The following is a 24,842-nucleotide window of genomic DNA, read 5'->3' on the forward strand; positions in this document are numbered from 1 at the left end:
TCAAACTCAATTTACTTGGGGGCCATTGGAGCTCAGGTCTGGGTGAGACTGGGCCGCATCAGGTTTTCCAAAAAAAAAAAAAACGGATTTATAAAAAACAAAAACTTCGCTTTGAAAAGCTCTGATAAAACATTCCACTGTTCTCAAATATCTTAATTTGTATTTCTCTACACAAAATAAGATGAAAAATAAACAAATCAAGAATAAAGAAAACAAATCAATAATAAATAAATATAATAATAATAATAAAACGGCAAATAATAAAAACTTAAGAAACCACATATAGTTGGTGGGTAGACAAATTATTTTTTTCAGATTAAAATGAACAAAGCATTATTAGAGCCCTGTAGACATGACAAAACACGACTATAGTCACATTTATACTCTTTTTATTTACAACATATTGCGCAACTGCAGGGTCTTGAGACACATGCTAACTCGCAAACTAGAGAGCTAGCGACCTAAACGCTAGCCTTCAAGTTATTTCCTTTAAACTTAAATAGCCAAAAACTTACCACTTCCACACGGATAGGGAGGATAACTATTAACAGTTATTTAACCTTTTAACATGAACATTAATCAAACGTAATATTTTTTTCTGGGTACATGATACCATACAGCATCCATATCAAACTTGCGCGGGCTAGCACTAACATTAAACTTTCATATCAAGGCGGGGGGCCTCAAACTAGTGTCCTGCGGACCACATTTGGCCCACGGGCCGCGTGTTTGAGACCCCTGGTCTACATCAAACCAGTTTAGCTAGAGTAGCGCTTTAGGGTTGTCATTGACAGTGAGAACAGCAGGCGATGTGTTCGTTTATCATGTCAGCAACAGGAAGACTCACAGATGGGCTCTTTCTGCTCGTTGCCCCCTTGTAGTCCATCCATTAATCCCCCATCATAAACAGGCAGGTGAATGTTCAATTCCAGTAACTGTGCAACAGCGACAGCTGGACGGCTTGGAGTGTTTGGAGCTGAGGAGGCGGGGCTGCGGTCTTAACGTGCAAGGTCACGTTGTCGGTTTTCCCGGTTAGGTATTTTCTTATTAGATTACATTTGATTTATTTTAGTTCGTGGTTTTATGTATTTGTTTTGATTTTATTACTTTCATACTTTAATATTTCCTTGGGTGCAATTCCCAAAGTGGCGTTGTTGGTATAATAACTTTCACTTTGTGGTGTAGTGGAACAAGCTGCTACCCTTTGTGTAGATGACACAGGTTTGATTCTTGGCGAGAGCCCCAACCACCCAAAAGTGGCATTCCCAAGCCCAGAAAAACGGGAGTGTTAGGTCAGGCATGGTATCCAGCACAAAAACTAAGCCAATTCAATCATGATGGAATTGCTGTGGGGACCCTCAATGGGAAAAGTCGGAACACAAACAAAAAACAAACAACAAAAAGCTAACCATTTTAGCATTTTGTTCTGATTGTACTGAAAATGAATGAAACCATGCCCTTAACACTTGAGGTACATACAGTATTCATTCATGTACTTCTTCAAAACATATTGATTTGTCACTGAGGCACTAATCAAATATTACTCATCATGAAATAATAAAAATGCACTCTAAAAGGGACACATTTGTTCTGCCATCTGGTGATGGTTACTATAAAAAAAAAATTAACATCAACTAATCCTGGAAAAACATTTTTGGCACTCTCCAAGCCCACTTCAAATGGGTGTCCCAGTGGTTTGTACTCCACAGAGTATTTACAAGTAATGTAGTTAACTGATGAGTCCATCTTGGAGTCTTTCCAACAAGAGCTCTCTATCGGTAGACGAGATCTGAGGCTTGTTTGGCACAGACAGCATAGTGAGGGGTGTTGTTGTCCGTCACTTGGGGGTCCAATGTGTTGCCGTTACTTTGGTGACACCCTGGACTGGTGGGATTACGGGTGTTCTTGAATCTGTGCAGGTATTCTGCATGGACAGGTCTGTGGTTCTGTAGCACCCGGATGGCTTCGTCCACCTTGAACCATTTACGTTTCCTTCCTGTGTAAAGTTTCGATGAAGAGAAAGTAAATTGTTAGGATCTGGGATTGCACTGATCATGAAGTGGACAATTTGGACAATTTCCAATTTGTACAATAGTCCAATTTGGACAATGGACTATGGACAATTTGGAGTCACCAATTAACCTAGCATGTTTTTGGAATTAGGGCTGGGTTAAACGATTATTTCTGTAATCGATTAATCTAGAAAATAGTTTTTCGATGTATCGATTAATCCCTGAAAGTCCCTGATTAGTCCCTGAAAACATAAACCATGATACTCTGTTGCGCAATCTTTTCTCTTGGCCGGACTCACTGAAACTTGAACCAAAACCATGTTTTGATTCTGAGTAGTGATGTGGCGTTCATGAACGAACTGGTCAAAAGAACTAGTTCTTTTTTGCGACCAAATGAACCGCCCATAAAATACCCGTTCAGTCCTCCGGCTGTTTTGTTCATGACCGACACAACACTAGTTGGTGAGCTGTTGAGTCGGAACCAACGTGAACATGAGTGAACGAACTGACACGACTGACCGGTTCCATGCACAGGGGGAGATCACAGGCTAACGACCAATTGACTGAAATGAACGGCTATATTTTTAGCCGGACTCACTGAAACCTTGATTCTGAGTAGTGATGTGGCGTTTGTGAACGAACAGGTCAAAAGAACTAGTTCTTTTTTGCGACCAAATGAACCGCCCATAAAATACCCGTTCAGTCCTCCGGCTGTTTTGTTCATGACCGACACAACACTAGTTGGTGAGCTGTTGAGTCGGAACCAACGTGAACATGAGTGAACGGACTGACTCGACACGACTGACCGGTTCTATGCACAGGGGGAGATCACAGGCTAAAGACCAATTGACTGAAATGAACGGCTATTTTTAGCCGGACTCACTGAAACTTGTTGCTGCGGCCACCATCATGTTTTGATTCTGAGTAGTGGTGTGGCGTTCGTGAACGAACTGGTCAAAAGAACTAGTTCTTTTTTGCGAACGAATGAACCGCCCATAAAATACCCGTTCACTAGTTGGTGAGATGTTGAGTCGGAACGAACGTGAGCATGAGTGAACGGACTGACTCGACACGACTGACCGGGTCAATGCACAGGGGGAGCGAAATTGAACAGCAAAATGAACGGCTATTTTCACTGAATGAAGCGGAATGATCCTTCAGTCATTCATTCATTTTCTACCGCTTTTTCCTCACGAGGGTCGCGGAAGGTGCTGGAGCCTATCCCAGCTGTCTTCGGGCGAGAGGCGGGGTACACCCTGGACTGGTCGCCAGCCAATCACAGGGCACATATAGACAAACAACCATTCACACTCACATTCATACCTATGGACAATTTGGAGTCGCTAATTAACCTAGCATGTTTTTGGAATGTGGGAGGAAACCGGAGTACCCGAAAAAAAACTCACACATGCACTGGGAGAACATGCAAACTCCACACAGAGATGGCCGAGGGTGGGATTGAACCCATGTCTCGTAGCTGTGAGGTCTGCGCGCTAACCAAACGACCGCCGTGTAGCCCCAAGCGTCAACATAAATGAATAAATAAAAGAGGAATACATAAAAGAGGAATACTGTACCTATGTTAACAGCATCCTCCCAGTCTTCCAGTATCTCAGTCACTATGAGGATATAAACATACGTCCTGTGCTTTCTGTCCTGGTTGTGCTGTAAACATTTAAATGAAAACAACACTTTTAGTATTTGTTGTGTCAATACAAAGTCATATAATTGTGTTGCACAAACTGGGATTCCAACTGAACAACAGCTTTGTTTGCCATACAGGAATTTCAATGAACCATCCCAGACAGTTATTCAGGCTTACCTCAAAAATCCCAAGTAGTCTACCAAGCTTTCCCTTCACGCCGGCCTGTGCACACAAGAAAACCATAAAGTCAACATTCATTTCAATACAGTATATTTTGATGAGGGTGACGACAACAAAGCTGAGCCTGACGTTATGTGTATTTTCTTTCACTATTTCACTTATTTATAAACCAAATATTTTTGTAGTTAGCACATATGACCTTCTCTGTGCATTTTTAATACTATTAGAGCCCTCCAGACATACAATAGCACCCCTACAATCATCTTTACACTCATACTACCAGATATAGTCTATATCATGACAGATAATAAGCTTTACAAGACATAAATAAGACTCATTCTTGTGGGTGTTTCAATAAATATTGTAATACAGCCACAACAGTAGCCTGTGTTATTATGGTTATGATGATTATTGTTATTATTGTGCCTGTTGTGAGATAAATAATACAATTAACAGCCTGGTGTGTGATACTAGTGACACCTAGTGGACAGTGTAGAATGTAATCCTGTATTTGTATTTTACTTCATTTAGTCATTTTTATACTTGAAAATTATTGCTTTTTGACTGCTAATAGGTCGTAGTCAACCATAAAATAAATAAAAATAAAAATAAAAATAAAAATAAAAATAAAAATAAAAATAAAAATAAAAATAAAAATAAAAATAAAAATAAAAATAAAAATAAAAATAAAAATAAAAATAAAAATAAAAAAAAAAAATAAATGACAAAATGAAAAAATGAAAAAATAAAAAAATACAAACATACAAACAAAAATACAAACACAAACACAAACACAAACAAAAATAAAAATAAAAATAAAAATAAAAATAAAAATAAAAATAAAAATAAAAATAAAAATAAAAATAAAAATAAAAATGAAAATGAAAATGAAAATGAAAATGAAAATGAAAATGAAAATGAAAGTGAAAACGAAAACGATAAAAATAAAAATAAAAATAAAAATAAAAATAAAAATACAAATACAAATAAAAATAAAAATAAAAATAAAAATAAAAATAAAAATAAAAATAAAAATAAAAATAAAAATAAAAATAAAAATAAAAATAAAAATAAAAATAAAAATAAAAATAAAAATAAAAAATATTAGGAAAGCAGGAAGTGAACAAATGTAACAATTACTGATTGTAAAAGTACCAGATGGAGGGGTAGGATTTAATAAGCTTTGCTTCTTCCTACTCCTTTTCGACATGTGGAACTGTGAACTGATTATGTGATGCACTCAATTGTAATCCGATGTATGTTCAAATGAAATAAAACCATTACCATTACCAAAATAAAACCGTTAACTGTGCTCTCTGTATAAAAAAATCTTGATACTAAGTATGGACGGATGATGCATGGAATGTATCCCATAGATTTCCCACTGGGCAGGTTACCATGTAAGACAGCACAACAGTATGAGAGAATAGAGCTTAACAGTAGAGTCCATGAGTCAGGATCTATTAGTGACATTATTTGACTATTTGTGTTTTAGCATATCATTGAGACGAGGCAGTCTATGGAATATGCCCCAAGTAGCATATATAGAACACGCTTTGACTCAAAACTCCCTGTTCTGCGATTGAATGAATCTTAGTGAAACTAAACTTTAGTCAAACCCTGAATTACAGCTGCTTTGGAAAAATACGACATAATAAAAACGACTCTAATCATTCCGTCATATGAATGACAACATTTGAGACACATGCATTCCATGTTGTCAGTTGAAGTCTACATTGGGGTACTGAAATCTGAAGATTTAACTTGTAGGCCGGCCAACGTCGCTGGTTTGCAACTCATCTATATTCAGTCACTGGAGTAACTGGAGACCCTTCCCCAAATGTCACTGCTGTACTTCAAAGCTGTCAACACATTACAATACAGGGCAGAACAACAACTCAAACCAAACACGACCATGCGGCTCAAAAAGCCACCTTAGGGATTAAGACGTAGGGTGTCTTAGATTTGTCGACTATTTCAGGATTCGATTCGGAGGATTCCGATTCGACTATCAATCTCGCTGTCGATTTTTTTCATAATGGCTACTAAAGTGTGGTAAAGTATTTTGAAAAGGTTAAAAGTGAAACGCTAAACTTGTGTCAGCAGCTTCTTACACAATACGCCACAACAACAACCGTGGTGTATCATTTCAAAACAGGTACGCCAACTTTATTTAATATTTAATATGACATTTTTTGGCAAGTTGCTAATTTCACGCCATGTTGTTGTATTCTATGTATACTTTTCTGATATGTGCGAATGTGTTTCAGTCTTTAAAGCGCAAAAAAGTCACAAATCAGATCTATTTATTTGTGAGGTTCGCCATTAACTCCGGTCATGAAAACAATGACAGCAATCCACCATTAGTGAACGATGGACAAAATTTCACCAATCAGATTTTACTATCAGAAGCCATAGTCGAGGGCTGCATGGTGGACGAGTGGTTAGCACACAGGCCTCGCAGCAAGGAGACCCGAGTTCAATTCCACCCTTATATTATAATATATTATTAATATTTGGAACCGTCAACTGTGCCTTCTTTGTTAAATGTCAGTACAGTTGAAATCTCAGTTTTCTGGGACACTATAGACAGATTCCAGCTATGTGTTTGGGTGGTAAAATAAACAAACATTTGGAACCGTCAACTGTGCCTTCTTTGTTAAATGTGAGAACAGTTGAATCTCAGTTCTCTGGGACACTATAGACAGATTCCAGCTATGTGTTTGGGTGGTAAAATAATAATAAACGTTCATTTTTCTGACTCTTTTTTGAAGATCTTACCTCCTCATAGACTTCCCTGACAGCTGCTCCGCAGGGCTCCTCTTCAGGCTCCATTCCTCCCCCCGGAACAATCCATTGGTCTGGATGCCGGCTGCTGCTCACCAGTAGCACCTACACATGAAAGAAGACTTATCAGGTTCTGATTGACCAAGATACTGTTGTGTTTGGCGTCAGCTGAGTAGGGAAGCTAATTATTACAGTACTAACGTAGTAGTTAGCACATGTATGCATTTTTAATACTATTAGAGCCCTCCAGGCATACAATAGCACCCCCACAATCAGCTTTACACTCATATTACCAAATATAGTCTAGATCATGACCGATAATAAGCTTTTCAAGACATAAATAAGACTCACGCTCGTGGGTGTTTCAATAAATATTGTAGTACAGCCACAACAGTAGCCTGTGTTATTATGATTTTGCTGATTATTGTTATTATTGTGCCTGTTTTGAGATAAATAATATAATTAACAACCTGGTGTGTGTTACTGGTGACACCTAGTGGCCAGTGTAGAACATCCTGTATTTGGATTTTACTCAATTTTGTCGTTTTTATATTTGAAAATGATTGATTAAAAATAAAAAAAAAAATAAAAAAAAAATAAATAAATAAAAATAAAAAAAAAAATAAAAAAAAAATAAAAATAAAAACAAAAATAAAAATAAAAATAAAAATAAAAATAAAAATAAAAATAAAAATAAAAATAAAAATAAAAATAAAAATAAAAATAAAAATAAAAATAAAAATAAAAATAAAAATAATTAGGAAAGCAGGAAGTGAACAAATGTAACAGTTACTGTAAAAGTACCACATCGTCTAATTCTTCAACAACTTGTGAAGGAAAACAGTAAAAAGTGATGAACCAGTGCCTCCTAAACAAGTATTTTATTAGCGGCAGCAAATCAAATGATGGCACAGGTGAGTGAATCACATTGCTGTGACAATTTGAAGTGGTCACAATGAAACACCGCCGATTAGATCCAATACCAAGTGATGATTTTGAACAAGCTACAAAATCTAACACAAATGTGTCAAGAAATGATAATCATTTCATCTTTATTGAAGATTCTCATGTGATGCCACAAAAATTAGATGATATCATTATGGCAGTCTTTTCATATTACATGGGGCAAGTTCGGGTAAGTAGTTCTCACCTTAAGGATTCCCCATGGGCAAGTCATTTTTGTTTTTAATGTAGAGCCCTGTATTCATATTGAAAAGGTTAAGTCGGGTTAATATGTCAATATGTCAATATTTCTGCTTTTTTCGTGTTATAGTGTTATTGAATTATTTGCATTTTACATTAAAAAAAATGGACATGTGTTGTTTCTGTTCCTCAAAGCATGCATCTTGTGTTGTGCTCTGCTCAAGTTTCTGTTACTACAACTACTACTGTTATTGTTTACACAATAAAATTGAATGGAGTGTGATTCCCCTGGCTTGCAAAGTCAGTGTGACAATATCATTACCGGACTTGCAAACCAATCCATCATTTCATATCAAACATCATAGACTGTTTTCAGTCTACAGTAAAAAATAAAGAAATGTAACCTCACACAATATTTCTGGAGGGCAATGAATGTACATTCATAAAGTATTTTCTTCATTGTGGATGAAAACAAACTGTGTACTTCCCGTTTTGACTAATGTTTATTCCATTCTGAAAAACCACAGAGAGTGGATGAGAAGGTATGTAGCAGACGTGTCTTAAAGCCGGGGCTGACGTCAATCGCAGGCTTGTCAAGCACACTGGGCATGTGAAATCCACACTCCAGCTAAAATCTGCCCTTCATCCCGTGCAGCCTCGGCATACTCAAAAAGGGGCAGAAAAGCTTATAATGTTAATGATGATGAATGATAATGTTCAAAAACATGACATGTTTCCTTCATTGAACCACAGCTCCCCATTACCGGCAGCACACATGTCGCTGTGACAAATAACATACAAGATATAAAGGATGAAAATGGTATTCGGGTTTCAGACAAACTGTGATAAATTGTGGTAATGTTTCAGAATTCAATGACTTTGATTATGCGTGTACGATCAAACTATTAGCCAGGAGTCAGATGTGTACACTGGTTATTTTTCTATAAAGAAATATGGTAATGATAATGGTTTTATTTCATTTTAACATGCATTAGATTACAATTGAGTGCATCACATAATCAGTTCACAGTTCCACATGTCCAAAAGGAGTAGGAAGAAGCAAAGCTTATTAAATCCTACCCCTCCATCTGGTACTTTTACAATCAGTAACTGTTACATTTGTTCACTTCCTGCTTTCCTAATATTTATTTATTTAATTTCAATTTTATAATTTTGAAATTTAAAAAATTAAAATTTTTAAATTGTATAATTTTATAATAATTCATAATAATTTTATAATGATTTTAGAATAATTTTATAATGATTTTAGAATAATTTTAGAATAATTTTAGAATAATTTTAGAATGATTTTAGAATAATTTTATGATTTTAGAATAATTTTATGATTTTAGAATAATTTTATAATTTTATAATTTTATAATTTTATAATTTTATAATTTTATAATTTTATAATTTTATAATTTTAATTTATTGTCATATAGGTGATATGAGCATCCAATGACATAATGGGTACCATAGTAAGTGTCAATATAGTGATATATATAGCACATCATGACTGGTTCAAGACTCTTCATCCTAAGTATTGGATGACATTTTTAGCTAATTGGTTATTTTTAGCCTTATGCATTATTTTAGCTGTTTGAAGATGAACTATATCAGCAAGTTGAAGTATTTGTGATTTTTGTGATTAGAAATAAGGAGTTAGTATGTTCTCTGTAGGCGGCATTATGAATTATCCTTACTGACCTTTTTTTGCAGTACATTTAGCGAGTGAAGATTGCTTTTATAGTTATTATCCCATATTTCCACACAATAAGTAAGATATGGTAGAACCAGAGAGCAATAAAGAGTGTGGAGTGATTTCTGATTGAGAACAAATTTTGCTTTGTTCTATATTGAAATATTTCTGGCCGACTTATGTTGTATATTTGTAATATGAGGTTTCCAACTCATATTTTCATCTATTGCGATCCCCAGAAATTTATTTTCCTTCACATCAAATCATCAGTGATGGAGATATTTTTTAAGGTGATGTAAGGACATATTTTCAGCTAATATCCTGATAATATCGATGAAAATGTGCTGTATTTTTAGTGCTAATTACTTTCCCTTGTCTGTCCGGTTAAAACCTCACAGACAACTTTGTCATATAAACTGTGATATTCACAATGAGAGCAAAAATACTACATACGTATGTATCAATGAAGGCTTAGAACAACATGCCAAGTGATGTAAGATGGTTTCTTCTCCCTGCACGAGTGGTTTATATCAATGTGAGATACGATGGAGAGTGCCCGGCAATGACAGAAGTGGAGTTTGGCAGCAGAGGAGCTATGAAAGCAAATCTGCAAGCGGGACAGCGAGTGCCTGCACCATGTTTCTAAAAATTGCAGCTCATGGGTTACTTGGTGTTTAGCACGCTGTGTAACATTCAACACCTCCACACTCCTCCACCACCACCACCACCATGTCTCTCTCACCCTGCTGAGATGGGACATGTTCACTCGGCAGACAAGGACATCCTTGGTTCCACAAAAGCTATTTACAGATGTTAAAATCCTGCGTACACGGTACTCTATATATACTTCTCTTTTTAAAATGTAACCTTTATTTTAGCAGGTGAGGTGTAGAAGTATGCTCATTTTCTGCCCTTTGTATTGAGTAAGCGGGCTTCTATAGAGGAGCGATACACAATAACCCGCACAGAATGCTTTCTAGATCTTCCAGATTCTTTACCTATTCCAGCTGTATTACCGAAGTGTCTGTTTTAATTTATTTCACCCACTGCCCACCTCCGGCATGCCGACTACGCTGTGATTGGCGCTCCAGAGGACTTCCAGACTACTGCCGAACCCCAGTTTCTAATTTTGTCAGTATAGGAATTGATAATAAATGAATAAAACCTTTTGAGAGCTACTTGAAAAGTTATGTTTTAACAGGGGGGTGTAAGTTTGGACTTTTAAAAATTGCATTTCGTATTAGTTTGATTACTTCAAACTTAAAAATTGCATTTTGTATTAGTTTGATTACCTCAAACATTTAAGAGATTATCTCAAACATTTAAGAGTGAAAACTTCAGAAAACTACAGAAATCGCTGTATACGCACATATACATAAAATACATAGGATACATGCACACACTGAATTATATGAGTGTATATTTAAAACTTTGAAAACTCCTGTTAGCATTGCCACGTATTAATTTGACGTATCAAGGCTGTAGCTATCATGCTAATGGCTAGTTGGCGAGAGATCACATAAACAGCTACACACACACTTGCTCTTCTCTTTTTAAAATGTAACCTTTATTTTACCAGGTGAGGTGAAGTATGCTCATTTTCTGCCCTTTGTATCGAGTAGTGGGCTCCTATAGAGCAGCGACACACAATAACCCGCACAAAATGCTTTCTAGATCTTCCAGATTCTTTACCTATTCCAGCTGTATTTCCTTGGATTACTAAAACGGTCTTTTTAATTTATACCACCCACGGCCCATCTCCGGCATGCCGACTACACTGTGATTGGTCACATTCCCAAATGCTCCAGAGGACTTACGGACAACTGCCGAACCCTACTTTCTAATTTTGTTGGTATAGTTGTTTTGAGAGCTACTTGAAAAGTAGTGTTTTAACAGGGGGGTAATCACGTTTCCACACAGGGTGGTGTAAGTTTGGACTTTTTTTCTCTCTTAATAGTAATGGTTTAATTTCATTTGAACCTACATCAGATTACAATTGAATGCATCACATAATCAGTTCACAGTTCCACATGTCCGAAAGGAGTAGGAAGAAGCAAAGCTTATTAAATCCTACCCCTCCATCTGGTACTTTTACAATCAGTAACTGTTACATTTGTTCACTTCCTGCTTTCCTAATATAGTGTAAGGTTTTGTTTTTTTGGGGTTTTTTTTTGTCCCGTATCGAAGTACGAGGTGATATGACCATACAATGACATTAATAAATTGTTTCATTTAAAAACTGCATTTTATATTAGTTTATCTCGAACATTTTAGAGTGAAAACTTAAGAAATACGCACATATACATAAAATACATAGGGTACATATAAAAACACACAATTATATGAGTGTATATTTAAAACTATGAAAACTCCTGTTAGCATTGCCACGTATTAATTTGACGTACCAAGGCTGTAGCTATCATGCTAATGGCTATTTGGCGAGAGATCGAATAACGAATATCGAACAGCTACACACACACACATAAACACACATAAACACACACACACGACTTACTTCCTCTTCGATCTCATTTTTAAAACACAAACACGCCGCTCGTCTTTTGTAGCCTTCGACGTCGTACGTCCTGGTCTGGTTGGGCTTAAACTTCATCATATACAATTGCCCACGGTGTAGAACTGGCAGCAAAGGTTGAAAAGTGTAGTTTCATTCAAGATAATGTTTTATTCCCATTTAGCTTCTTCTTCTTCTTACAAGTGGTCGTTCATTTTTACAGACTTTTACTCATCCACAACGTCTTGATTCAACAGCAGTCTTGATTCAACAAAGTGACGTCTGGGGGTCGGTGGGGCTGCTGGCAGCTGATCCGGGGTCTGTGGGTCAGCCCACCTGTCCTGTAAGAAGAAGCTGATCCAGGAACAGCACAGTACACACGTGAATGTCTTTCCTTGTGTTGCCTTCAAATGTCCTATTTGAAATCACTTGCTTTTGGCAGGATATTGATAACTTAGTGTAATTCCCGTATGTAACTATAAAAACTATATCTCTGAACCAAATACTGTACGTATTTATGCACGAGGTATAAAGTAAATGCTCATCGTAGTCAAATTTTTCAGAAATTACTAAATGTCGCCCCCTATTGATAAACAATGACATTTCCAAATATTATAGTATACACCAGGGTGGGCAAATATTTTGATTCGTAGGCCGCATTGAGTTAACAAAATTGTCCGGGGGGGCAGAACATATATTTAACACGCACATTATTTAATGCTTATAATTTTCCTTGAATTATTAGTCTAATTTTATCACCAAACTATGTAATTTCATTTTACAGTTTTTTTTTTTTTTACTAAATAAGACATCCGACTTGCAAGTCATGTTGCCACTTTGTATGTTAAAAGTTGAAATACTTAGAAAGCAACTAGCGGGCCGGATTCAAATGCTTGGTGGGCCACATGTGGCCCCCGGGCCGTAGTTTGCCCACCCCTGGTATATACAGTCGTATGAAAACGTTTTTTTTTTGTTTTTTTTTACCAAGTAAGACATCCGACTTGCAAGTCATGTTGCCAGTTTGTATGTTAAAAGTTGAAATACTTAGAAAGCAACTAGCGGGCCGGATTCAAATGCTTGGTGGGCCACATGTGGCCCCCGGGCCGTAGTTTGCCCACCCCTGGTATATACAGTCGTATGAAAACTTTTTTTTGTTTTTTTTTTTTACTAAGTAAGACATCCGTCATGTTGCCAGTTTGTATGTTAAAAGTTGAAATACTTAGAAAGCAACTAGCGGGCTGGATTCAGATGTTTGGTGGGCCACATGTGGCCCCCGGGCCATAGTTTGCTCACCCCTGGTATATACAGTCGTATGAAAAGGTTTTTTGTTTGTTTTTTTTACCAAGTAAGACATCCGACTTGCAAGTCATGTTGCCAGTTTGTATGTTAAAAGTTGAAATACTTAGAAAGCAACTAGCGGGCCGGATTCAAATGCTTGGTGCGCCACATGTAGGCCCCCGGGCTGTAGTTTGGCCACCCCTGGTATATACAGTTGTATGAAAAAAGTTTGGGCACCTCTGATCGTATTCAAGATTTTCCTTTATAAATCATTGCTTATAAGCCCCTCTACCTGCCCACATGCAAAACTTCAAATGTATTATTTATTCTAAATTATTTGTACAAATTACTGTTTACACTGTACATTGTTCATATTTGATGTCATCTATTTATTCTCAACATCATTATTTATTATTATACGGGACATTTTGTTGGCAATTTCACTGCTGTGTTATTGTGCAATGACAATAAAGAAAGTCTATCTATCTATCTATTTGAAGTGAAAACAACACTAAAATCCACCAAACTGTTATATTAACTAATAGTTTTTATTTACAGAACTGAAATTGATGTAGATGGAGTTTTCTCATAACATTCTCATTCTAAGAACAGGAAAAAACGTTCCCCCCCTTAGATGATGATTAGAAAGAACAATTTACAGTTCACTTGACTGTGGCCGAAGAACACTGACAGTCAGGCGTCAAATTGGAGATTGATCATGCCGCAACCCAAGCATCACATATGCTGCCCCAAATGTGACTGTTATTAAATACAAGACAGCTCAAATGGAATCCCTGCTTTTTTTGGGCTAAAATACCATTAAGGAGGAAGATCATACACCACTTGTCTTGTAGCGTCAAACTGACAATCCACAAGAAAAAAAAAAAAAAAAAAGGCTGAGTGGAGTTTAGTATGACAGTACTAAGAAAAATACAATACAGAGGACTAGATATTGTAAAACGAAACAAACAAAAAAAAGCTAAGTCAAGGTCCATAATGTCCGCCCTAACTCTCCTTGTCACCAGCAAGCATACAGCACAGTCCTTGCTAGCAGTGGTTAAAAAAAAATAAGTGATGGTGATGTCATAGTAACAGGATAAGTTTGGCTTTTCGGTCCTTATTACAAGTGAGTTAAATAAGAAGAGCTATTTTGTGATTGGCCCGGACCGATTCTGCATCCCCAGTTGGCCATCTACACTACAAGGAGGCAACTAATTAGTAGTTGTTAGCTGCGTTCAATTAGCAAGAGGACCGAGGAACACAAAGTTAAAAGAAACATACAAATAAACTATACTGGCCCTTCCCCACACCGCTCCTTGTACCCCCCCCCCGTCCCCGCAGCAAGAATATGGGATGCAAGACATTTCCCCCCCACCCCCTCCCGCGTCCCCCTTTGAATTGGTTAATAAAGCAGCAGTTGGCAGACTACTGGTGTATAAAGAAAGCTAGGTGAGCAAATCCCAAACCTCTGACCAAAACAGTAGTGAGTTAATTAATTAGGACAAAGACCAGTCATTTTTACTAGAATGCTTTAAATTCACTAATTGCCAGCAGTTTTTTTTTCTTCCCTTTTATTATATTAATGTTTATTTATAGCATATATGTGTGTGTGTGTGTTTAATTTGACGGTGTGTCCCTCAAAAGCAAATAAAAGGAGGTATTGGCAGAAAATGAGGATTTTGTGTTCACACTTGACTTCCATGTATGTCGTCACATGTCAGGCCGCTTGTCACTTCATTTGTTTACTGCATAAAGTCTGGTCCATGTCTTGGCTGCAAAAAAAAAAGGGTGGGGTGGGGGGAAGAAAACACTTAGCAAGTTACTTAGAACATTTCCAAAGAAGCATTTAAATATTGCACTGAAAACATTAGGAAATCTGAACTGTCCAATCTCTGACAAGGTAAAGTGCATTTAACGCTCCTCTTGTATTGCATTTTAATGCATAAAAAGAACATTTGTTTATTGCATCAAGGCTTTTTCACTTTGTCAGGAAAAATAAAACCAAAAAAATAATTTTTACTCCATTTTAAAATGAATTGAAATTATGACCATTGTATTGTTAGGGTCGACCGGTTTCGACCCGGTTATAATAATATGACTATAAAGCAATATTTTGAGCCACAACTGAAATCATAAGTGTACAATTAGCCAACACAATGACAACCAAGCTCCTTTTCTCATCATGTAAGCTTTAGCGGATTCTCATTTTGACCGCTTTTCCAGTATACATGTGACGTGAATTCACTCATTTGATTGGCTAAATTCACATTTACAATTTGGATCATGGAAAGAATGGCAAGAAGTACAGTGAACCAAGATCTGGACCTGTTCTGCTTTTTTTTTAAATTTCAGTTTATACTAAAGTTCTGTTGCTGAAAACAATAACTTTTTCTACCTTTTCTTGACATTAATATATATGGGTCAAAATTCACCCGAACACCATAGATGTTTCTTTAGTGATTAATACTAAAATGAGAAAATAAATAAAACTAATTGATTCAATAGATATGTTCTATAGCCTTCAGTAATAGCCAGGTAACAAAAGAACCTTCAATTTATTAATATGATTCTTTTGACGTTCATTTTACCATTTTTGGAAATTGAAATTGAGGGGTATAGTGACAAAAAAGGCCTACATGCCCACACCAAAAGTATTAAAACCAACATTTTCATAAATGAGGAAGCCTCAGAAGGTAACCAAGACATGAGAAGCAAATTTGATGGTAACTTATTGTTTTTAGTGTATTTTATAGCCGATTTAATACATTGGTCAAAACCGACCCGTTAACATAAGAGATGATACCAGAAAGCTAACACAAGAGGAAGGTTAAATAATGCTAATAGGGGAATAGCCACAGCAATAGCCGGTGTGGATGTAGCTTTCTACCACAACAGTAGTTGTGGCAGAGCAGTGCATTCCATTCTGCCTTACTTCAAGATGCAATTTATCAACAAACAATCAATTCCAAACAATTGCTATACAAATGTGACAATGTCGTACTTGCACAGATTTAAAAAACGGACTCCATTGAGCAAAGTGTTTTTCATGCCATTATTTGCCTGGCATTAATTATGTGTTTGTGGTGACCTTTCTTTAATCCAATTCAGATAAAAGTGAGCGCACATTAAGCAAGATCGGCGTAGAGCGTAAACGATACCTGTCTCTATAGCTTCAGCTTCATTGGTCTTCCACTTCTCTGCAACATCATTTGCTAAGGGATCATCAGGGTTCGGTGCGCTTAGTAATGCCTGGATCGACAGCAACACTGTGCGAATCTGCAGAGCTGGTGACCATTTATCTGAAATGACAAAACAGATGACAGAGAAGAGACTTAATATAATAATTATAATTACTTTTTAAATGGTAATAAATAGCGATTGTGCTGCAGCTATGAATCCAACAGAGGGTGCTGTCTCACAAGTCAATTCACTCCACTCCAATTCACTAGTTTTATTTTTTTTGTACCAAATTTTTTGCTTCGGTTACCATGACTGTCTTGGTTAGCATAAAATACCAGTCGTAACAACCGCTTTTGTACCAAAACAAGCGCTTTTGTACCAAATTTTTTGCTTCGGTTACCATGACTGTCTTGGTTAGCATAAAATACCAGTCGTAACAAGCGCTTTTGTACCAAATTTTTTGCTTCGGTTACCACATGAAAATAGCGGGCGTTGCTCTCATCAGGCTCCGCCTGGATACCTCGCACTGGCTCCGCAAACAAGCGCTTTTGTACCAAATTTTTTGCTTCGGTTACCATGACTGTCTTGGTTAGCATAAAATACCAGTCGTAACAAGCGCTTTTGTACCAAAACAAGCGCTTTTGTACCAAATTTTTTGCTTCGGTTACCATGACTGTCTTGGTTAGCATAAAATACCAGTCGTAACAAGCGCTTTTGTACCAAATTTTTTGCTTCGGTTACCATGACTGTCTTGGTTAGCATAAAATACCAGTCGTAACAAGCGCTTTTGTACCAAAACAAGCGCTTTTGTACCAAATTTTTTGCTTCGGTTACCATGACTGTCTTGGTTAGCATAAAATACCAGTCGTAACAAGCGCTTTTGTACCAAATTTTTTGCTTCGGTTACCATGACTGTCTTGGTTAGCATAAAATACCAGTCGTAACAAACCACAACATTTGGACAACGTTTGGATGGTATATTTTAGTCATGAAGCGAACTTTAGGGGCTGCCATCGGATATTCCTCCGGTAAAAACAGTTCAAGTTTAAATGTACCCCCCTCAAAAGGCGAGTCCTGAGGTCCAGAAATGACCACATGAAAATAGCGGGCGTTGCTCTCATCAGGCTCCGCCTGGATACCTGGCACTGGCTCCGCAAACAAGCGCTTTTGTACCAAATTTTTTGCTTCGGTTACCATGACTGTCTTGGTTAGCATAAAATACCAGTCGTAACAAACCACAACATTTTGCTACGTTGAGTGTAGTCATATAAATAGTGACTAGACTACTACCAGCCATTTTAGATGTCACACCCAACTCCAAATGTTGCGATACTAGTTTACACAATACTACAGTATCCTGTAATGCTTGTTCATAATGCAAACTCAAATAAAAATTTTCCATAAACCAGACTGTTTTCCGCATTAACAACTATTGTGGCTTTGTATTTAGCAGGCTGTTATAGCAGGACTATGGGATCAATATATTTTGTGGTTATATTATTCATATCATAAAAGCCAGCAGCAGGGGGCAAACAGGAATTGTTGGCCCCACGAAAAAAAAAAAATACACGTTTGGTGGGGCTGCCTCTTAATTTAATTTTTTTTAAATAATTGCCTATTGTCATCAGGAGGTTCTACAGTAACAACCCTTCTCCCTTCTACAACTTATAAGAGGAACACATATTCGTCACAAATGGTTTCTACTGCACACAAAATAATATATATATATATTTTTTTTTAGTAACTTACCTTTCAGGATGTCTAGACATATTCTGCCCAGCTTGTCTACGTTTGGATGGTATATTTTAGTCATGAAGCGAACTTTAGGGGCTGCCATCGGATATTCCTCCGGTAAAAACAGTTCAAGTTTAAATGTACCCCCCTCAAAAGGCGAGTCCTGAGGTCCAGAAATGACCACATGAAAATAGCGGGCGTTGCTCTCATCAGGCTCCGCCTGGATACCTGGCACTGGCTCCGCAAACAAGCGCTGAGTTTCCTGGCAAAATAAAAACAGAGGAAATGACACACAAGGTGTTAATGCTTCCAATAAGCAATCATATTGCACTGAAAAATGCCAATTCAGAGTGATTACTGATGTTTGGTGAAATATGACAAGAAGTAAATACCAACACTTAGTACTCAAAGTGGTGGACCAATGGTGGTCCCTCCATTGGTTACAAGTTACAAGCTAGTAAACCCTGACCTGTCTATGGAAAACGCTCAAATACACACAAAAACTAAAAGAGGTCTGCACTGCATATATAGTAGCAGTGCATGTTAAAGTACAAAATGAGGTTTTCAAGTAAGGTTCCATGTAAGAGACCAGTTGCAGCATTTCTTGGAGGTGGTACTGCAACTCCTGAAGTTGATCTGTTTTTATATACCGTATTTTCCGGACTATCAGTCACACTTTTTTTTTCATTGGTTGGCTGTTCCTGTGACTTATACTCCAGAGCGACTTATAAATGTTACATAAACACTGGATACCTTTTTAGTTCATGTTTATATTTTTTGTGTAGCTGAATAACCAAAAAAAAAAAAATGCGACTTATGTATGTTTTTTTCTACCTAATGATGCATTTTTGGCCTTGTGCGACTTATACTCCGGAGCGACTCATAGTCCAGAAAATACGGTATATGGCCAGTAAATAGCGACAAGATTTGGCCTGAAGGAGATCACATCAAATTGTTTTGATATACCGTATTTTCCGGACTATAGGTCGCAATTTTTTTTCATAGGTTGGCTGTTCCTGTGACTTATACTCCAGAGCGACTTATAAATGTTACATAAACACTGGACACCTTTTCTGTTCATGTTTATATTTTTTGTGTAGCTGAATAACCATTGTGTTAGCATATCTTACAACCTATTCAGCCTGTTCTTTATTCTTTTATTGTTAGAATTTGCCTTCTAATACGATGTTTGTTTTGGTCAAGTAGTTTGTAAAATAAACTACCCGAAAAAAAATGTGACTTATGTATGTTTTTTTTCTACCTTATGATGCATTTTTGGCCTTGTGCGACTTATACTCCGGAGCAACTTATAGTCCAGAAAATACGGTATATGGCCAGTAAATAGCGACAAGATTTGGCCTGAAGGAGATCACATCAACTTGTTTTGATATACCGTATTTTCCGGACTATAGGTCGCAATTTTTTTTCATAGGTTGACTGTTCCTGTGACTTATACTCCAGAGCGACTTATAAATGTTACATAAACACTGGACACCTTTTCTGTTCATGTTTATATTTTTTGTGTAGCTGAATAACCATTGTGTTAGCATATCTTACACCCTATTCAGCCTGTTCTTTATTCTTTTATTGTTAGAACTTGCCTTCCAATAGGACGTAATGTCTGTTTTGGTCAAGTCATGGTAATGGTTTTATTTCATTTGAACATGCATCAGATTACAATTGAATGCATCACATAATCAGTTCACAGTTCCACATATCCATAAGGAGTAGGAAGAAGCAAAGCTTATTAAATATTACCCCTCCATTTGGTACTTTTACAATCAGTAACTGTTAGATTTGTTCACTTCCTGCTTTCCTAATATAATTTGAGTTATTTTTTTAATGTACTTTTTATTATTTTTATTTTTATGTTAGATTTGTTCACTTCCTGCTTTCCATAATACAGTTCAAGGTTTTTTGGTTTGTTTGTTTTTTTAAATAATGTACCTCGTACCGAAGGAGGAGGTGATATGACCATCCAATGACATAATGAGTACCATAGTAAGTGTCAATATAGTGATATATATAGCACATCATGACTGGTTCAAGACTCTTCATCCTTGTAGAAGTAGTTTGTAAAATAAACTACCCGCAAAAAAATGTGACGTTAGCTTACAAAGACGTTAGCTTACAAAGACAACTGAGAACGACATAACACAAATGCCCCTGTCAGCTTGCCTTCCAAGATGACGTAATGTCTGTTTTGGTCAAGTAGTAGTTAAATAAATTACCAACAAAAAATGCGACTTATGTATGTTTTTTTTCTACCTAATGATGCATTTTTGGTCTTGTGCAACTTACACTCCGGAGCGACTTGTAGTCCAGAAAATACTGTATATGGCCAGTAAATAGTGACAAGATTTGGCCTGAAGGAGATCACATCAAATAGTAGAAAATCGAGTTTGTAAAAGTGAAGATGATCTTTGGCCTCTAAAAAGGTACCCAAGCAGCCTTTTTAAGTGCTTGACTGTCATTCTCCAAAAAGGAGGAGGCGGTAGCTGTCTCTGTGTCCAAGTGCTATGAATATCAAGACTGTGTGCAGTGCAGTATGTCACTGTCTTTTAGAGGTGACACTGAGCCTCCATGCCACAGGAGCCCATTACTTCCGCACTCATCAGCCACTGCAGCAAGGCTGCTCCCAGCTGACCTATGCAAACACGGAACCTTTGTTTTTTTTTTTTTTGGGTGTGTTGAGAATCCCCGAAGTACAGTCAATGACATTTGAAAGATCTTGTATAAAAACTATCATTGCTTACACTGCAAAAGAACCTGACCTGCTCGTCAATCATTACCTAGATACGTCGGGAAGCTTCACATTACGCCCATCTTAAAAAAAAAAAAAAGCTACCTTACTTGTTTTTGACCGGCTTCTCCTGAATGCAGCTGGGAGTGAAATTCCTGAAATGTTTTCGATAAACCACAGACAAAACCATGCAGTGAAAACACAGACACAAGAGGGGCTCCCAGCCACAGTCACACGCTCCAGAAGCTCAAAGGCTCAGCCTAGCAAACCGTCTTCCCAAACCCTCCCGCCTTTTCCCACCTATAGTAGCATGGCCGACTTTATACCTCACCTGTGCAACATTATCTTTCTATTCATTTTGTATGATTTGCCTCCCATTGTGTGTGTGGAAAGTTTGAAAACAACAAATTTTATGATTATTATTATCATCATTACTAGGCGTGTCACGAGAAACCAAACTCGCAAGACGAAACGATAAATGAGACTGGGTATGCGGGAGCAGGATTTAAGAATTAATTTTAAGAAAAGTACAATGAAAAAATATGACCTTTGTCACAAAACAATGCAAGTGTACTGCCAATGTTTACTGTACGACAAATTGACGCTAAACAGTGTTATTGTCAACATTTATTGAGAAAAAAAAAAACATATTACATATAAATATTAAGGCTGTAGCTGTCAAATATTTTAGTAATCGTGCATACTACTGAAAATTCACTATAACCAATTTGTTTCATTATTCCCAAACTTGGGGCTATGGCATCCCCCTGAGAAACCATCACTTTTGTGCCTTCATTCATATGGGCTGGAGCACTCTAGCAAGCGGCCCAGACTCCACCCACTGGTACGAAGAAACTGAATGACTGACAGTAAGGTTCACTCACTCCGTTCATTCCACTACAGAAGCAACGCGCCTCGGTGTTGAGATAGATGCACAGAGTGAACCAAACACATGACAATTTATCGAAACCGGCAAAATTATCAATGCTATTTATAGTGCGATTAATTGATTTACTGATTATCATGACAGGCCTACTCCCACCCTTTGTTACGTCTCCCATGCACAAGGCAAACTTCCCCAAAAGAAAAGGAAATGCTCCCAAATGAAAAACATCAAATAACACTGCCTGTATGCCTAGTCCAAGATGGTAACAATAGTGTAACCTTGAACATTTCATATATACGTATTTTTTGTTGTATTTATAGGCCCTTCATGTGTTGTGCGTACAACGTAGCTACGCCACAACATTGGGATGATCCAGTTGCCGTATCACTTTTGTAACTGAGCCACACTGCAACATGGTAGGTGCAGTATTGCGCCTCAAAGTTGATTGCCACTCGACTCCCGCGTTCCCGCAAGAAGAAGAAAACACAACTCAGTGCAGCATGTCCGCAATGGACCGTGGTGTAGTTAGTTTCACTCTCACCATATTCTATTCCATTAATTTGTTTGTAACAAAAAAAAAACGGATCGGCAAGACAATAAAAAAAAAAATGATCGGATCCCTAGCTTTTTCATTTTTATAGCATATTGTCACATATTGGTGGGTAGAGAAAATAGTTTTATTTTGGAGTGCAGCAAGTGTTTCAATGCTGTGTGACTGTGCCTTTTTGTTGCGTGTTTGGTGACTTTCAACCAGTACTGTAGTTCAATAGTATGCACAAAAATAACTTTTAATTTGTTTTTAATGGTTGACTGGTAGAATTTGGCCAGGCTGCTGGGAAGATGGATGACACATTGGCATTCTATTTTAGCATGTGTGTTTTTTATTTTTGAATCCCAAAAATCCTTGAGTCACCTTATAAGTGCAATATTTTTTTGCTAGTTTCTTTTAGTCTTTATAATAAAATGTGTTTTGCTTGAGTATTTATGATATTTTAGTATTCGTTTTTGGATTATAACCGTATTTTTGGCTAAACCTGCTGTGATAAAAAAACGTTTAACTCAGTGAAAAATGGACATTGTGGACATTTAGAGACTTGTATTCGAGTTCTCTGTTGTAAAGTTTCGGTTACGAGTTAGCATCTTTAGCACGCCAAGTTATCTGACAAGTCTTTAATGGAGACAAACCCTCCCATGCTAGTAGTGCTCGCTTCAAACAGGCCTTGCGGGATACAGACGAGAACTCTTCGTTAACCTTACAGTTCAACACGTTTCATTATTTTTACTCTAATATAACCTAACCAAGTTTACATTCTAGTACAAAGCTAGCATCTATCGCCCTATTATGGCGGATTGCGTTTAATTACAACATAAATACACCCAAAGGCCATAATCTAAAAACAAACTACACAAAAGACAGTCGGTTTGTAAACATTTGGCTTATCAGTACACTGAAATCTACTGTATTAGAAGAAAAATCTTTATATTAGCAGGTTGTATTGTTGTTATTTTTTATACACGCCGCGGTACATAGTTAGCTTAGTTAGCTTCGTTAGCAAGACAGCCATTGAGCCACCACCGCAATATGGTAGCAGCTATAAATGAGAGCCAATTCTTTATTTTGTTCACAATAACCCGACGTCAACCAAAAAAAAGCACAATTACCAGCGTGGTTGATGTTTATAACCAAATGTTTGCGCGAATATTCACACGGGAATGAAACGGAAGTCACTTTCGAAAACTAACCGTGTCGTGGTGGATGCTAACGTTAGCACAAAAAAGCAAATCACTACATCATTTGGGCGTTTAGGCTGATTGTACTGCCTTAAGGATGCAGGATAAACGCCCTGTTAAAGTATGAAATTATTACCTTTATAATCCTGCGGGGCAGTCCTGCCATCTTGTCGCAAATACGAGCTTTATCTCAGCGCTTCCTCTCTCTCGTTGACAGCACACGCACTCACACACCTACGACTTCCGGGTTGTTTGCGTCATGACAGCACGAGCAGATGGAAGCCCTTGGAACAAACCATCTGTTGTCCAGCTATTATTTTATTTGACATATTATTTTTTTTAGTTCATTTTGTATATACCATTTACGCTAAATTATTTATACAAATAATACATATATTATAATATATTGTATTGTATTATATTGTATTGTATTGCATTATATTGCATTGCATTGCATTGCATTGCATTGCATTGTATTGTATTGTATTGCATTGCATTGCATTATATTATATATTATTATTATTATCATATTATATTATATTATATTATATTATATTATATTATATTATATTATATTATATTATATTATATTATATTATATTATATTATATTATATTATATTATATTATATTATATTATATTATATTATATTATATTATATTATATTATATTATATTATATTATATTATATTATATTATATTATATTATATTATATTATTGTTATTATTGTTATTATTGTTATTATTGTTATTATTGTTATTATTGTTATTATTATCACAATTATTATCACCATTATTATAATCATCATTGATATTACAATTTTCATCATTATAGTTGTAACAATTTTTGATTTTTTTTTTTAATTATTTAATTTTACAGACTTCATTGCTTCTTGTAGAGTGCTGTGTCATCCCATCTGAAATCCGCAGTATTTGTACTTTTATCGTCAATTTATTAGCCCACTTTTTCCCCCTAAGTGTAACATTTATATATCATTTTCTGGATTGCATGTGTCTAATCTTGTGCATTAAAAAAAAAAAAAAAACAAGAACTTGAGACTGTGTCTGAGTTGAGATTGAAAAATCAAGCCATAAAACTTTATCTTTTATTATTTACAGCAGGGATGCAATCGTCTATGCGGTTACATTGTGGTTAAGTTACTTCAAATCATTAATTAGACTTAACACTGAGCTCGCGAGCACTTCCATTTGAACTTTTTTTTTTTTTTTTTAACTCTGCAGGGCTTAAAGATTGGAGCATGGTATGGAGCTCCTCCTCTTGACACAAGCCTGTAGACAAAAGGATCACCTC

At 36.6% G+C, this 24,842-nt stretch overlaps 2 protein-coding genes across 2 annotated transcripts; both read right to left on the reverse strand.

The window, feature by feature from the left end:
- Positions 1 to 217: 217 nt before the first annotated feature.
- nudt4a (nudix (nucleoside diphosphate linked moiety X)-type motif 4a) lies at positions 218 to 12,667 on the reverse strand. Its single transcript, XM_058074954.2, has 5 exons — positions 11,982 to 12,667; positions 6,619 to 6,729; positions 3,835 to 3,879; positions 3,590 to 3,677; positions 218 to 1,996 (listed from the first exon to the last, which is right to left on the reverse strand). Exons 1-5 carry the CDS (start codon positions 12,078 to 12,080, stop codon positions 1,773 to 1,775), a joined length of 567 nt encoding a protein of 188 aa, XP_057930937.2. The 5' UTR covers positions 12,081 to 12,667; the 3' UTR covers positions 218 to 1,772.
- A 1,970-nt stretch (positions 12,668 to 14,637) lies between these two features.
- On the reverse strand, positions 14,638 to 23,812 carry ube2na (ubiquitin-conjugating enzyme E2Na). The gene is made up of 4 exons (XM_058074955.2): positions 23,667 to 23,812; positions 18,186 to 18,432; positions 16,415 to 16,555; positions 14,638 to 15,028 (listed from the first exon to the last, which is right to left on the reverse strand). The coding sequence occupies exons 1-4, from the start codon at positions 23,694 to 23,696 to the stop codon at positions 14,991 to 14,993; spliced, it is 456 nt and encodes a 151-aa protein (XP_057930938.1). The 5' UTR covers positions 23,697 to 23,812; the 3' UTR covers positions 14,638 to 14,990.
- Positions 23,813 to 24,842: the final 1,030 nt, after the last annotated feature.

This window comes from Doryrhamphus excisus, linkage group LG1 (genome assembly GCF_037039965.1).
Source record: "Doryrhamphus excisus strain RoL-2023G ecotype Guam linkage group LG1, RoL_Dexc_Guam_v1.1, whole genome shotgun sequence".
NCBI classification, from domain to species: Eukaryota; Metazoa; Chordata; class Actinopteri; order Syngnathiformes; family Syngnathidae; genus Doryrhamphus; species Doryrhamphus excisus.